The sequence below is a fragment of the Dipodomys merriami genome, unplaced genomic scaffold (genome assembly GCF_024711535.1).
Source record: "Dipodomys merriami isolate MVZ:Mamm:240054 unplaced genomic scaffold, mDipMer1.0.p SCAF_176, whole genome shotgun sequence".
Lineage (NCBI taxonomy): Eukaryota > Metazoa > Chordata > Mammalia > Rodentia > Heteromyidae > Dipodomys > Dipodomys merriami.
The window spans coordinates 2,284,761-2,299,353 of NW_027203115.1; the positions used below are offsets into that span (position 1 = coordinate 2,284,761).

Genomic DNA, 14,593 nt, shown 5'->3' on the forward strand with positions numbered 1-14,593 from the left:
TGCACATTGCTAAAATTTTATTAATTGAGCTTTCATATTCAATGAGATTGGTAGCAGAGGAGAACATAATTGAAATTCATAGATACCCAAACATTGTCTTCAATATTCTCGCACCAAGGCCATCAACATACATATACTTTATCTTTCTGTCCAAAGAAACAGCTAATGGAAGGAGAAAGGAGTTTTTCATTTAGAAACCAAACTGATACATTATGGAGCAGGAGGAAAAAAAAATTGTATGTGTTTCATTGTTAGACAAGAGGAGCCTGCTTTATGCAGATAATTAAAAAATACAAAGAAGCCAAACAGAAAAATGGATGGTCTGAGGACTTGGCACAAAAGGTAGAATACCAGCTTAGTAAGTATGAGGCCCTGAGTTCAAATACCAGAACTGAAAAAACAAAGAAAATAATATTTTCTAAATTTAAAAAAGGGGAGGGGGAGAAAAATGGTTTGGTGAAATCCTTATCAATGTTGTGTAACATCTTTATTTAAGATGAAATGGCTGTTTACTCACTTTTGGGGATTCTTTTCATATAACTTCAATAAAGATTGTAAGCAAAGAAAAAAAGAAATGGCTGTTTATGCTTGAATTTTTTTTTCAGGGTCCAATTGATACTTTGTTGGGCTGTGGGGGTGTAGAGTAGGAAGCAGGACAACTGGCTTCTCCCCAATAATCCTCTACTTTGCCTGCCTTATATCGCTGGGGAGAGTTAGTGGAGACTAGACTCAGATTCTCCTTGGCTGAGTGATTAAGTGGCAGCCTCCATGATTCCTGCACACACAGCTATTCAAAGGTATCTGGAGCTAGGCAGCCTGTGGCTTACGCCTAGAATTCTAGCTGCTCAAGAGGCTGACATCTGAGGAGAAAGTTCTGAAGTCAGCCTGGGGAAGGAAAGTCCATTAGACGTTTATCTCCAATTAGCTATCAAAACACCTGAACTAGAGAGCTGTGACTCAAGTGGTGGAGCACCAGCCTTGAGCTAAAAAAGCTAAGGGATAGTGCCCAGACCCTGAGTTCAACAAGCCCCAGTATGGGTACACACACACACACACACACACACACACACACACACACACACACACACACACACATCAAAGAAAAAAAAAAAGGAAGAAAGAAAATGCAAGAAGAAAGAAAATGCAAGATTGTTTCAAAAAATATCCCAGCAACAGAGACTAGCAGAGAACAGAACATCCCAACATCCCTCCTCTATCCCTCCCCCTAGCTTCTCTTCATGGGGCGGGGAGGTACCTGAGACCTACTAGAGAGCTAAGCTCAAATTTGCAGACTCAGAATGACAAAGCAAGTCTTCTTTGATTGGCCGGCTTTTTGATGCTTCATTTGCATAACGGCCCAAAAACCTTTGAGACCCAGAGACCATACAATAGGGGAGAACAGAAACCCACAGCGGTGTGCCATTGTTAACTTCTGTGAACAAAGTCTTCACATTCATCGTCCATTGTTGTGGCTTTCACTTATTGAATTCCTTAAAAAAATAAAAAATAATCGAAGAAAGCCAGGCATCAGCGGCTCTCGCCTAAAATCCTAGGTACTCAGGAGCCTGAGATCTGAGGATCGTGGTTTACTTGTAAATCAGAAGAAGTACCTGTAATGTAATGGAAATTTACGAAAAATGTGAACAGCATAGGGATGTAGTAAATTCCCTTACTTGGTCACAGAAAATCATAAATTCAATTTTACATATCACTTGCAGCTATTACCAAAAGTGTATTTTGGAGGCGGGGGAGGAGGGGCTGCTGTTCCTAGGGCTTGAATGCAGAGCCTAGGCACCGTCCCTGAACTTTTTTGCTCAAGGATAGCACTCTGCCACTTTGAGCCACATCTCCATTTCTAGTTTTTTGATAGTCACTTGGATAATCTCTTGGGCTTTCTTGCCTTGGCTGGCTTCAAACCTCGATCCTCAAATCTCAGCCTCCTGAGTGGCTAGGATTACAGGCGTGACCACTGATACCTAGCTCTGTGTAAGTCTTTTTGTAGCAGGAAAGTCCTGCCTCCTCACAACTATCAATAACTTGGTGGAGGGCTGAGAACGTGGCTTAGTGGTAGAGTGCTTGCCTAGCATGCATGAAGCCCTAGGTTCAATTCCTCAGTACAACATAAACAGAAAAAGCCAGAAGTGGTGCTGTAGCTCAAATGGTAGAGTGCTAGCCGTGAGTGAAAAAAAACTCAGGGACAGTGCCCAGGCACTGAGCTCAATCCCCAGGACTGGCAAAAACAAAAAACAAAAGCACAAAAATGTAGTGGAGGGGCTGGGAAGTTGGCTCAGTGGTAGAGCGCTTGCCTTGCATGCCTGAGGCACTGGGTTCGATTCCTCAGCACCACATAAGCAAAAAGAAAAAAGCCGGAAGTGGCGCTGTGGCTCAAGTGGTAGAGCACTAGCCTTGAGCTGAAGAGCTGAGGGACAGTGCTCAGGCCCAGAGTTCAGGCCCCACAACCGGACCAAAAAAAAAAAAAAAATGTAGTGGAAAGGATATGAGACAGAGACAGAGAAAAAAGAGAAAGGGAGAGAAAGAGAAAGAGGGAGAGAGAAAGAGAAAGAAAGAGAGAGAGAGAGAGAGAGAGAGATCCAGTTTATACCTCTCTCATCGTCTTGTCCAGGACTCCGTGACTCAGTAAATACAGACAGTTTCTCTAAGATTTCTGTAAATGAATGAATGAATGAATGAATGAACAGAAAGACAAAAGCAGAGAACTGAGAGCCAAGCTAGAAACACAAGGATATGTGTATGCTCCATCATAGAAGCTATATATTCCCCTTCAGTATGGCTGATACCCAAGCCATTGCACTCATACTTTAGTGATAGGAAATTTTTTTCTTCCTTGATCAATTTGAAACCCTAAATATCTCACAGGAGGACTAAACTCACATCTTAGTGTGAATTTCTAGTGCTAGGATATTCGATTTTAGAATATTAGAGTATTAGATTTTCTAATACCAGCATCCAGCACCCCTGCACACTTGACATCTGGGCTGGATCATTCAGGTTTGTTTTGTTTGGGTTTCCTGCATTCCTCAAATCAAACTCCCGTCCTCCTATGTGCTAGGCAAGTGCTCTGCCACTAAACTATACCCTCAGCCTTGTCCTATGCATTTTAGGAGGTTGAGTGGTACCTCTGGCCTCTACCATGAGATGTAACAACCAAACATGGCTTCACACATTGTCTCCTGAAGGGCCAAACTATTCCTAATTTCTTTTTGTTTGTTTGTTTTTGTTTTATTTTGTTTTGTTTGTTTTTTGGGGGGTCCGGTGTGGGGCCTGAACTCTGGGCCTGGGCGCTGTCCCTCAGCTCTTCAGCTCAAGGCTAGCACTCTACCACTTGAGCCACAGCGCCACTTCCGGCTTTTTTCTTTTTTTCTTATGTGGTGCTGAGGAATCAAACCCAGGGCCTCAGGCATGCAAGGCAAGCGCTCTACCACTGAGCCACCTTCCCAGCCCCTATTCCTAATTTCTTTGCACTTTGAAAAATGAAATCTTTTGTCAGCCACTGGTAGCTCACACATGTAACCATAACTACTCAGGAGGTTGAGATCTAAGGATTGAAGATTGAAGCCAGCCTGGGGAAGGAAAATCTGTGAGCCTCTTATCTCCAATTAACCACCTCAGAAAAGCTGAATGTGGAGTTGTGATTCAATGGTAGAGCACCAGCCTTGAGTAAAAATAGCTAAAGGAGAATGCTAAGGCCCTGAGTTCAAACCTTAGTGTACATGTGTGTGCACGTGCACGCGCGTGTGTACACACACACACACAGCTGAAATATTTCACAAATGTGAAATAAACCATACCTTTAACAGAGGGTCTCTGGGAGGGTTCATAGGCCAGGCACATTTCAATGACTTCCTGTAGCTCTGGAGGGCAGTCTTCATTCACTGGCTCCTGGTACCCTTCCATAGCTGCCAGCTGGTAGATCTCCTCATTATCCTTGCCTGGAATGGAAATGATAAGACGGAAGGTGTAAAATATTGTTCCTATATTCTCACAAATCTCTCTAGTTACTGATAGCTGGTGTTAGAACTAGGAACTTCACATATAGACAAAGCAGGAGTCTCCAATAATTCCATTGGTGGTTACCCTAGACAGTTTCTACATCAGACAATATCGTTCCCAAGACAGATGGAGGAATTTTCTGGTGCTTTAGAAGGGGACCCAACCCCAGCACTGGCAGAGCCAGCCTTTGTATTCTTTACCATCAAAAGGAATCTTCCCAGTGACAATTTCCCAGAGGACGATGCCAAAGCTAAAAGAAAACCAAGAAAATAAACGCCTTAATGAATTATTTTCCCTGTGTCCCTTTAGCTATTGCCAGAAAACTTAGTAAATGTTCAGATTACCACCCAACTCTGTTCAACAGAATTAAGATGACCCTTAGAAAAATTTGACTTGGACCTTCCTGTTCTGTTCATCTGGGTTAGGATCTGTAAAGAACACGAACATACCTGTATATTTCGGCTTGTACATCATATCTGTAAAACCCATTTTTCAGTCCTTGGGGTGAGACATATGCTGTAGAATTGACTTTATCTGCTTTCGTCTTCCTTTTCTGACTGATGAAAGTCTGAGTTTTACTTAACTCAAACCCTGCAAGCTGGGCATAAAAATAAAACAAACAAACAAACAAAAAAAACAACCTGAGATCTGGGATGGAGGGGTAGGGAAAAGGGAGTTGGTGTGGTAAATGATTGTTAAGGAGTGATCTCTTCCCTGAGGGATTTATTTCCAGTGATGTCTTCTGGTTGTGTGCCTATTATATATGTTGATATTATAGTTCAACTTATCATAGTGCACTAACCAAGAGAAGTACAAAGAGAGTTCTGTATGAAATAGGGATGATGGCAGGGAGGGTTACTTGATGTAATGGTTAATGGTTACAACTTTTTTTTTTTTTTGTCAGTCATGGGGCTTGAACTCATGCCTGGGCACTTTTTTACTTAAGGGTGGTGCTCTACCACATTGAGCTACAGCGCCACTACCAGTTTTCTGATGGTTAATTGGAGATAAGAATCTCACAGACTTTTCTGCCCAGGCTGGTTTCAAACTGCAAATCTCAGATCTCAGCCTTCTGAGTAGCTACAATTGCAGGCATGAGCCACCAGCACCTAATGAGCGACACTGAGTATCTTAAGGCTGGAAGAAAGAAAACCATTTATGGATAAAGAATACAACATTCTTTATGAATCTGGTAACTTTTGACAATGAATCCATGAAACCCTGGCTTCTGCTGAGTAAACAAAACAAGTGATGGTAGATTTTTCAGTTTACTTTTTAGCTGTTGCCTTGAAAGCTTGATGAATGTAGATTAACAGCTATAATCCTTAGCAACATTATTGATAATTAAAAAAAAAACAATGGCTGAGTAGCAAAATGGTGGGTGGCAGTCAGTGGGTCAGTAGACCATGTTTAGCTTGTAGGTATGCTGTTCTGTGTATTAGCTCTTCTAAGTGGGAACTGACGTCTCTTTCAGGATTATTAGAAGGTTGGTCTGTAGAGTTGTTCTAAGAAGTATTGATAGGAAGCAAAGTAGGAGGACTGTATTTTGTCAGCTTAGAAAAAGTCAGTGTGAGGCTCTACCTGAAAAACTAAAAGTCAAAAAGAAAAGTGTCGGGCAGGCACTGGTGGCTCATGCCTGTAATACTATATATTCAGGAGGCTGAAATCTGAGGATCACAGTTCAAAGCCAGCCTGGGCAGAAAACTCCATGAGACTCTTATATCCAATAAACTACTCAAAAAAGCTGCAAGTGGCACTGAGGCTAAGTTGGTAGAGTGCTTGCCTTAAGCAAAAGAAGTTCAGGGACAGTGCCCAGGCCCAGAATTCAAGCCTCAGGACCAGCAAAATAAAGTGCTGGAGGTATGGCTCAAGTGGTAGAGTACTTGTCTAGCAAGTGTGAAGCCCTGAGTTCAATGTGGGAGGGAGATATTGACTCGTGTGAGCCCTGGGACTTCTAAGCCTGAATAGCTTCTTCATATTTACCTAGGGGAGCCTCTTCTGTAGAAACCGAGGGGAGAACAAAGACAATATTTGTTGGACAGCTATGGGGCCTTCCAATGGAGAGAAGAGTTTGACATTGTTGACGAGGCGTATTTCTTGTAGAAGATGCATCTAAGGAATTCTGAATGTGGCCATGACAGATATGTAAATCTGGATACCTAGGTGAGCTTAAGAAGATGCTATTGTGGGTGCCGTACTGACTTAGAAATGCTGTACAGGGGCTGGGAATGTGGCTTAGTGGTAGAGTGCTTGCCTAGCATGCATGAAGCCCTGGGTTCAATTCTTCTGTACCACGTACACAGAAAAAGCTGGAAGTGGCACTGTGGCTCAAGTGGTAGGGTGCAAGCCTTGAGCAAAAGCAGTTCAGGGACAGTGCCCAGTCCCTGAATTCAAGCTCCAGGATTGGCAAAAAAAAAAAAAAAGTGGTGTACGCCTAGGCATCAGAGCAGAAGGTCTGCCCTGTGGTGGTACACAGAAAGCAATTCAAGCAGAGAAGAGCGGAGGTCTGATCTAAAATGGGGAGAAACAATCAGCACAACTTTTTGAGCTGCTTATGACCCTCTTTGTTACCAAACACACATGTCTTGACCCACCCCAAGAGTCTCTAAAGGATATGCTCACCTTCACTTGGTAGTTTCCAGTTACCAGGAAATTGGAACTGTTGATGCTTCTATGGAGTTGAGGTGTTTCTGAATGGTGCAACCTGACATGACCAAAGGGAAGAGGGCATTAGTGACTTTTGCATACAATCATTACTGGCTAGAGCATGCCTAGCTAATGGTAGCTATCCATGGAGAGCCCAGAAACTTAGATAAAGAGGTGGGATTTGACAGTGTGCTGAAGCTAGTAGAGCTGAGATGTGTCAGATAGGTCAGGGTGACAATCCTTGAGAAGTATGTGTACCAGTAGTCACTTTAGGTAGAAAATATTTAAGAATACTATATATATATAGTCGGTCATGGGGTCTGAACTCTGGGCCTGGGCGCTGTCCCTCAGCTCTTCAGCTCAAGGTGAGCACTCTACCACTTGAGCTACAGCACCACTTCCAAAAATACAATATTCTATATGAGTAAGGCCATCTACTTTAGAGGTGGGGATTAGGAGGATCTTGGTTCAAGGCCAGCCTAGGTAAAAAGTCTACATTGCAACAAATGGTTGTGTGTGGTGATATATGCTGTCAGCCCAACTATGTGGGGAACATAAGAGGAGGATTACAGTCCAGGATAGCTTGGAGAAAAGTGGGGGATTTTATTCCCCCAAATAACTAAGAAGCAAAGAAAAAAAAAGGGGGGGTGGGGCTAGCAGGGTGCCAGTGACTCAAGCCTGTAATCCTAGCTACTCAAGAGGCTGAGATCTGAGGATCACCATTCAAAGCCAACACCAGGCAGGAAATTCTGTGAGACTATTTTTTTTTTTGTCAGTGGTGGGGCTTGAACTCAGGGCTTGGGCACTGTCCCTATGCTCTTTAGCTCAAGGCCAGCGCTCTACTGCTTGAGCCCCAGCAGCACTTCCAGTTTTCTAGTGGTTTATTGGTGATAAGAGTCTCATGGACTTTTCCTGCCCGGGCTGGCTTTCAACTATGATCCTCAGATCCCAGCCTCCTGAGTAGCTAGGATTACAGGCCTGTGCCACTGGCACCTGGCTCTGTGAGATTCTTATCTTCAATTAACACCAGAAAACCAGAAGTGGTGCTGAGGCTCAAGGGTAGAACACTTTCCTTGAGCTGAAGAGCTTAGGGACAGTGCCCAGGCCCAGAGTTCAAGACCCATGACCAACAACAACAACAACAACAACAACAAAAGTGGAGGCTGAGGTAAGGTTCAAATGGTAGAGCACTTGTCTTGCAAGTTTGAAGTCCTGAGTTCAACCCTTGTACTGCAAAGAGCGAGACAGACAGACAGACAGACAGACAGAGGCCAACTATGTGGGAAACATAAGAGGAGGATTACAGTCCAGGATAGCTTGGAGAAAAGTGGGAGATTTTATTCCCCCAAATAACTAAGAAGCAAAGAAAAAAAAGGGGGTGGGGCTAGCAGGGCAGGGTGCCAGTGACTCATGCCTATAATCCTCGCTACTCAGGAGGCTGAGACCTGAGGATTGTGGTTCAAAGCCAGGCCAGACAGGAAAGTCTATGAGACTTTTTCCTCCAACTGACTCTTTTTTAGTGTGTACCAGTTCTGGGGCTTGACTCAGGGCCTGGGCAGTCCCTGAGCTTCTTTTGCTCAAGGCTAATACTCTTATCACTTGATACCACTTGAGCCACAGCGCCACTTGTGGCTTTTTCCTCTGTATGTGGTACTGAGGAATGGAACCCAGGGCTTCATGCATGCTAGGCAAGCCCTCTACCACTAAGCCACATTCCCAGCCCCTCCAACCTAACTCTTCAGTTAACCACAAATAAGCTGGAAGTGGCTAACCTTGAGCAAAAAAAGTTCTGGGACAGTGTCCAAGTCCTGAGTTCAAACCCCAGGACTAGCATACACACACACACACACATACTCTCTCTCTCTCTCTCTCTCTCTCTCTCTCTCTCTCTCTCTCTCTCTCAAGAAAAACATTTTGGTGCTGGTGGTTCATGGCTGTAATCCTAGCTACTTAGAAGGCTGAGATTTGAGGATTGTGGTTCAAAGCCAGCCCTGGCAGGAAAGTCCACGAGACTGTCATCTCTAATAAACTAGGCTAGAAGTGGTGCTGTGGCTCAAAGTGGTAGAACACTAGCATAGAGCACAAAGATGCTCTGGGAGAGTGCCCAGGCCCTGAGTTCAAGCCCCTGGACCAGCAAACCCCCCTCCCCCATTTATTGTTCACATAAGACTTGGTATATCTGAAAGTCAGGTATGTCCCACGTAATATTTAGTATATATTTATATGAAATGTTTAATTATTCATAAAAATATTCTGCACTTCAACTTGAACCAGATATTGTGTATTGTTATCTGCTAAATCAGGCAGTTCTAGTAGTCGGGCCTATCTACAAGAGAAACCTGACACTGATTCAAGAGAGTTGATGCTCACTAGATTACATTTGCTATCTAAGGTGTTATAATCAGAGTGAACACAGCAACAATAGATGGAACAGAGACTATCTGGGGGTTCCAGCCTATTCTCCTATGAATCTTTGTTGGTGCCATTTTACCCCATGTGGTACCTGTATAAACCTCTGGCTGCCTCCAGGATTAGGTGAATTCGCATACCCAATGAAAGATCCTTTTTGTCCTCCAACAGTTCCCGTAGGGTACCGAGCTCACAGTACTCCATGACGATAGAAAATCGAGGCAGACTCTCTGGTGGAGAGGAACCAGATGTTATGAGGAACTAGTCCCACCCAGAGCTCCTCCTACCTGCAGGTCACCTCTCCCTTTCTGCAGAGGTATGCTCAGCTCTGCTGTGAACCTCATTTCTCCCATAACTCTACACTTCTGCCTCACAGTTTACTCCATGCTATACTGAATGGATCAAATGCTCCTAGAATTCTCATTCTCTTCATGGCTCTTGAAATGTTGTCATTTTACATTGTCTTCTACAGCTGGGTGCTGGTGGTTATACCCTTAGTTACTCAAGAGGCTGAGATCTGAAGATTAAGGTTTGAAGCCAGCCCAGGTAGAGTCTGTGTGACTCTTATCTCCAATTAACTACCCAAAAAACCAGAAGTAGAGCTGCAGCTTAAGAGATAGCATGCTAGTCTTGAGAATAAAAGCTCAAGGACTGTGCCTAAGCCCTAAGTTCAAGCCCCATGACCTACAGAAAAAAAAAAAAACCACAACACCAACAACAACAAACCCCAGTACATAGAAACATATTCATGAAGAGCTTGACCAATCCTTGAAGTCTCCTTACCTGATTTATCAATGCAAATACCAAATATACGAAGGATGTTGGGAGAATCAAATTTCTTCATGGCTCTGATCTCATTATTGAAATGATGTCTCACTACCCTGGAGGGTAACAGGGGAAAGTAGTATTTTAGAACTAGAAGTTCCCTTAAAGAGGATGTAAAGCCTGATGGCTCATGCCTGTAATCCTAGCTACTCAGGAGGCTGAGAGCTGAGGATCGAGGTTCAAAGCCAGTTCAAGACTCTTATCTCCAATAAACCACCAGAAAACCAGAAGTGGCGCTGTGGCTCAAGTGGTGAAATGCTTGCCTTAAGCTGAAGAGCTGAGGGACAGCGCTCAGGCCCAGAGTTCAAGCCCCACAACTGATACACATAAAAAAAACACAAAAAAAGAACATGTAAGTACAGTGTGTGTGGGGGGGTGGGCGGGGGGGGAGTTTGGGTGTGTGTGTATGTGGGTGTTGGGGGATAATGAGATAGCATCAGCATCTCCCAGGGAGGTTGTTCAGTTGCTCATAATGACAGCATGTAGAACCCCTCAGATGAACTTAGGTTCCCTGAAGAGATGGATGGAGTTTGGTAATCTCTTTTTGGCATTTCAATTAGCCTGACAAAGATTGCATTTTGTTGTTGTTGCTGTTCAGTTGTGGGGCTTGAGCTGAGGGCCTGGGTGCAGTACTATCCCTGAGTTCTTTTTGCTAAAGGCTACCACTCTACCATTTTGTTTTTCTTTTTGGGTCTGGTCGTGGGGCCTGAACTCTGGGCCTGGGCACTGTCCCTCAGCTCTTCAGCTCAAGGCTAGTGCTCTACCACTTGAGCCACAGCGCCATTTCTGGCTTTTTTTCTTTTTACTTATGTGGTTCTAAGGAATCGAACCCAGGGCCTCATGCATGCAAGGCAAGCGCTCTACCACTGAGCCCCCTTCCCAGCCCGAGATAAAGTCTTATTGCATATGACAGAACAACTTACTCAATGCTTCTGGCCTTGGCTTTGTTGAATACTTTTATGGCCACTGTAGATTTGAAATACTCTCCTGTGTAAACAGTACTGTGTTCGCTTTCCTTTATTCGGGTCCACGGGGATCCTGAAAGGTCTTCCTTCTTAATCTCTTTGATTTGCACCTGCTGTCCAGGTTGCTCTTGGTTGATTTGCTCCTGCTGCCTGAATTTCTCTTGGTCTAACTTCATTTCTTGGATAGGAGGAGACAAAAGGCCAATCACCAAATAAAGTGCCTAGGGGCAAGTGGTTTCTGGGATGTGAATGGGAGTTTTACACCAGGTTGGGAATTGGCTCTGGCTGGATACAAAATTCAGGGGAGTGACCCACAGAGACGCAGGTGGAAGTTTGGCAGAGAGTATCACAAATTTCCTTTTTTTTTTTTTTTTGCCAGTTGTGGGGCCTGAACTCTGGGTCTAGGCGCTGTCCCTCAGCTCTTCAGCTCAAGGCTAGTGCTCTATCACTTAAGCCACAGAGCCACTTTTGGCTTCTTCTACTTGTGTAGTGCTGAGGAATTGAACCCAGGGCCTCATGAATGCAAGGCAAGCACTCTACCACTGAGCCACCTTCCCAGCCCCTCATGAACTTCCTTGATTCCTCTTCCAATTTTGCCTCTTTCCAGCCTTCACTTGTGTTTTGCTCATCCCAGAGTTCTCCCTCCTTGTATTTCTTTCCACACATCCTTCCTTGCAGGGGGCAGCTAGCATCCTGTCTAGCCATTTCAGACTAGTTCAAGTACAAAGTACCTATACCTCTACTTATTATGTGTTAATTGTATTGCTCCCTGCCACCCCTTTTCTACCCTTAAGCCATTTGCTTCGTGAAGACACTGTTCTTCTTTACATCTTAGATCCCTCTGTGCACAGCCTATGTCATAGAAGCAGATTCTCAGTTTTCTTGAATGAATGATCTAGGACTCTAAATTTTTCTGTGCCAGTCCTGGGACTTGAACTTAGGGCCTGGGCATTGTTCTTGAGCTTTTTTGCTCAAAACTTGGTGCTCTATCACTTGAGCCACAGCTCTTCTTCTGACTTTTTTGGTGCTTAATTGGAGATAAGAGTCTCATAGACTTTTCTGCCTGGGCTGGTTTTCAACCTCAATCCTCAGATCTCAGTAGCTATGATTACAGGTGTGAGCCACTGGAGCCCAACTAGCACTTTATAAATTTGAGTTTAATTTCGCCTTGACATTCAGCAAGTGAGTTAAAGTGTTGATGATGCTATAGCTTGGGTCTGGAGTGTCCTCTAATGGCTTATATATTCAAAGTCTACAAGGTATGGCTTTTGGAAAGTAGAAGCATTAAGAAAAGGAGCCTAGATTATTGAAGGCATGCCCCCCGAGGGGATTCTCTCTCTCTCTCTCTCTCTCTCTCTCTCTCTCTCTCTCTCTCTCTCTCTCTCTCTCTCTCTCTCCCTTTATTTTGCCAGTCCTGGGGCTTGAACTCAGAGCCTAGACACTGTCTCTGAACTTCTTTTGCTCAAGGCTAGTGCTCTGCCACTTGAGCCACAGTGCCACTTCCAGTTTTATCTGTTATGTGGTAGCGAGGAATCAAACCCAGGGCTTCATGCATGCTATGTAAACACTACCACTAAGCCACATCCCCAGCTGTATCTCTTTTCTTATTGCCTGTCTTCCTGTCTATGAGGAAAGTGGTCTTTCTCCACCACAGGCTCATCTTATAAGCCAAAATAAACCTTCTTTCCTTGGGTATTGTTACAGTAAACAGAAAGCTGACTGATACAGATGCTATTCATTTAAAGGAAGAATTTAGCATTTTGACATCAGGAAATACCTTGCTGGTCAAGAGTACTCTTCCCAATACTACTCCATGGACAAGAATGAACATCTGTAAGCTGCTTTCAGCCAGCTAGCACAGAAACTGATCAGGGCAAGGGTAGGAAAAGCTAGAGTTCCTTGAAAACAGATGATTACAAAAGGAGAAGCTGATTACAAAAGGATACATGACAACTTACGCTTCAAGGTATTCTGAATTTCTTTCAGGGTAGCTTCTACATTTTTATTTTCTGCAGGCAAAAGGGCAATGAATATTCAGAAGTGCTAACTAGAACCACATGCTAACCATAATCAAAATGTTCATTACATCATCAAGATACCATTTTTTGTTGTTATTGTTGTTGTTGGTTGTGGGGCCTGAACTCTGGGCCTGGGCACTGTCCCTCAGCTCTTCAGCTCAAGACTAGCACTCTACCACTTGAGCCAAAGAGCTGCTTCCGGCTTTTTGCTTATGTGGTGCTGAGGAATTGAACCCAGGGCCTCATGCATGCAAAGCAAGCGCTCTACCACTGAGCCACCTTCCTAGCCCCAAGATACCAATTTTTATCTATCATAGACATTGTGAAAAGAAATAACTATAATAACTAAATAACAATATTTAGCTATCTGTAAAACTACACAGGAAACACCTGAATTGAAAACCTGGCTTTAGGTTGCTTTGGCTAAGAAAGAAAGTGGAAGATCAGTCACTTCCCAGTGGTAGCAGTACTTTGACGCTACACCAAGTTCCAACATGGCTGTGGCTGCTTTGGGAATGGGAAATCTAGGTCAGCATGGAAGTACCATACTGCTGAAAGCATCCCTAGGGGAAAGCCCCTTTGGAGGGTCTCATGGACTTTGCCTGAATAAACTTGTTTCTGGAAAACATTATACTGATGATACTGTTTTAACTAGCAGCACAATAAAACCACTCCTAAGTTATATAATACCTCACAGTGACCCACATTCCCAGTTTCCCAGAAGTGGATAATTATTTTCTTTTCCTTCCTTCCTTGCTTTCTTTCTTTTTCTTTTGTTTTCTTCTTCTTCTTTTTTTTTTTTTTTTTTTGGTCTAAGACCAGGACTCAAACTTGATGCCTGATTCTTTTGCTAATTGGCTAGCACTCTACAATTGAGCCATATTTCTAAACCAGAACTGAAAATTATAAAGACACAGGATCTTCAGTACTAAAATTAAGAAAGTCTCAAATGGAAAAATTGGAGAAACAATCTCATCCATTATTGACAGAAAAGCTAGTTGGGCAACCTTTATTTAACTAACTCTACCAAAATTTAAAATGCCCTCTTCTTTGATCCTGCAATTAGAGCTTGTAAGTCCATTGAATGAAATAGATCCTACAGTTACCTGAAATGCAATCAAATATTCTGTGAGATAAATATGCTTACTGGTGGTTAGCAGATGTTAAAGACTTTTTTGTGCCAGTCCTAGGGCTTGAACTCAGGGCCTGGGCACTGTCTCTGAGCTTCTTTTGCTCAAGGTTAGCACACTACTTGAGCCACAGCTCCACTTCCAGCTTTTTCTTTGTATGTGGTACTGAGGAATCAAACCCAGGTCTTCATGCATGCTAGGCAAGCACTCTACCACTAAACCACATTCCCAGCCCAGATGTTAGGATTTCTTTCTTTCTTTCTTTTTTTTTTTTTTTTTTGGTCGGTCATGGGGCCTGAACTCTGGGCCTGGGCGCTGTCCCTCAGCTCTTTAGGTCAAGGCTAGCGCTCTACCACTTCAGCCACAGTGCCACTTCTGCCTTTTTCTGCTTATGTCGTGCTGAGGAATTGAACTCAGGGCCTCATGCATGCAAGGCAAATAAGTATTCTACCACTGAGCCACCTTCCCGGACCAGATGTTAGGATTTCTGAACCACAAATATACTGTTCAAACTTCATCCTTCCTGCTCCAAAGGTAGAGTAAACTGAAGTGAGATTAAGATGCTCCCAATTGCATCCTCTCCCTGAGC

General features: G+C 43.6%; 1 protein-coding gene across 3 annotated transcripts in view; it reads right to left on the reverse strand.

Moving 5' to 3' along the window:
* Positions 1 to 14,593, reverse strand: part of Mlkl (mixed lineage kinase domain like pseudokinase) — a 19,465-nt gene continuing 4,872 nt past the window's right edge. For 2 of the 3 annotated variants that reach the window (XM_070026295.1, XM_070026294.1), the window contains exons 3-12: positions 12,815 to 12,865; positions 10,815 to 11,034; positions 9,850 to 9,947; positions 9,161 to 9,296; positions 6,634 to 6,715; positions 4,461 to 4,609; positions 4,212 to 4,261; positions 3,810 to 3,950; positions 2,603 to 2,665; positions 1 to 1,610 (exon numbers count right to left, since the gene is read on the reverse strand). In XM_070026295.1, coding sequence (XP_069882396.1) covers positions 1,558 to 1,610; positions 2,603 to 2,665; positions 3,810 to 3,950; positions 4,212 to 4,261; positions 4,461 to 4,609; positions 6,634 to 6,715; positions 9,161 to 9,296; positions 9,850 to 9,947; positions 10,815 to 11,034; positions 12,815 to 12,865 — 1,043 coding nt within the window. In that variant the 3' untranslated portion in view covers positions 1 to 1,557. The remainder of the gene's footprint in view (positions 1,611 to 2,602; positions 2,666 to 3,809; positions 3,951 to 4,211; positions 4,262 to 4,460; positions 4,610 to 6,633; positions 6,716 to 9,160; positions 9,297 to 9,849; positions 9,948 to 10,814; positions 11,035 to 12,814; positions 12,866 to 14,593) is intronic. The other variant, XM_070026296.1, reaches the window with a different exon arrangement.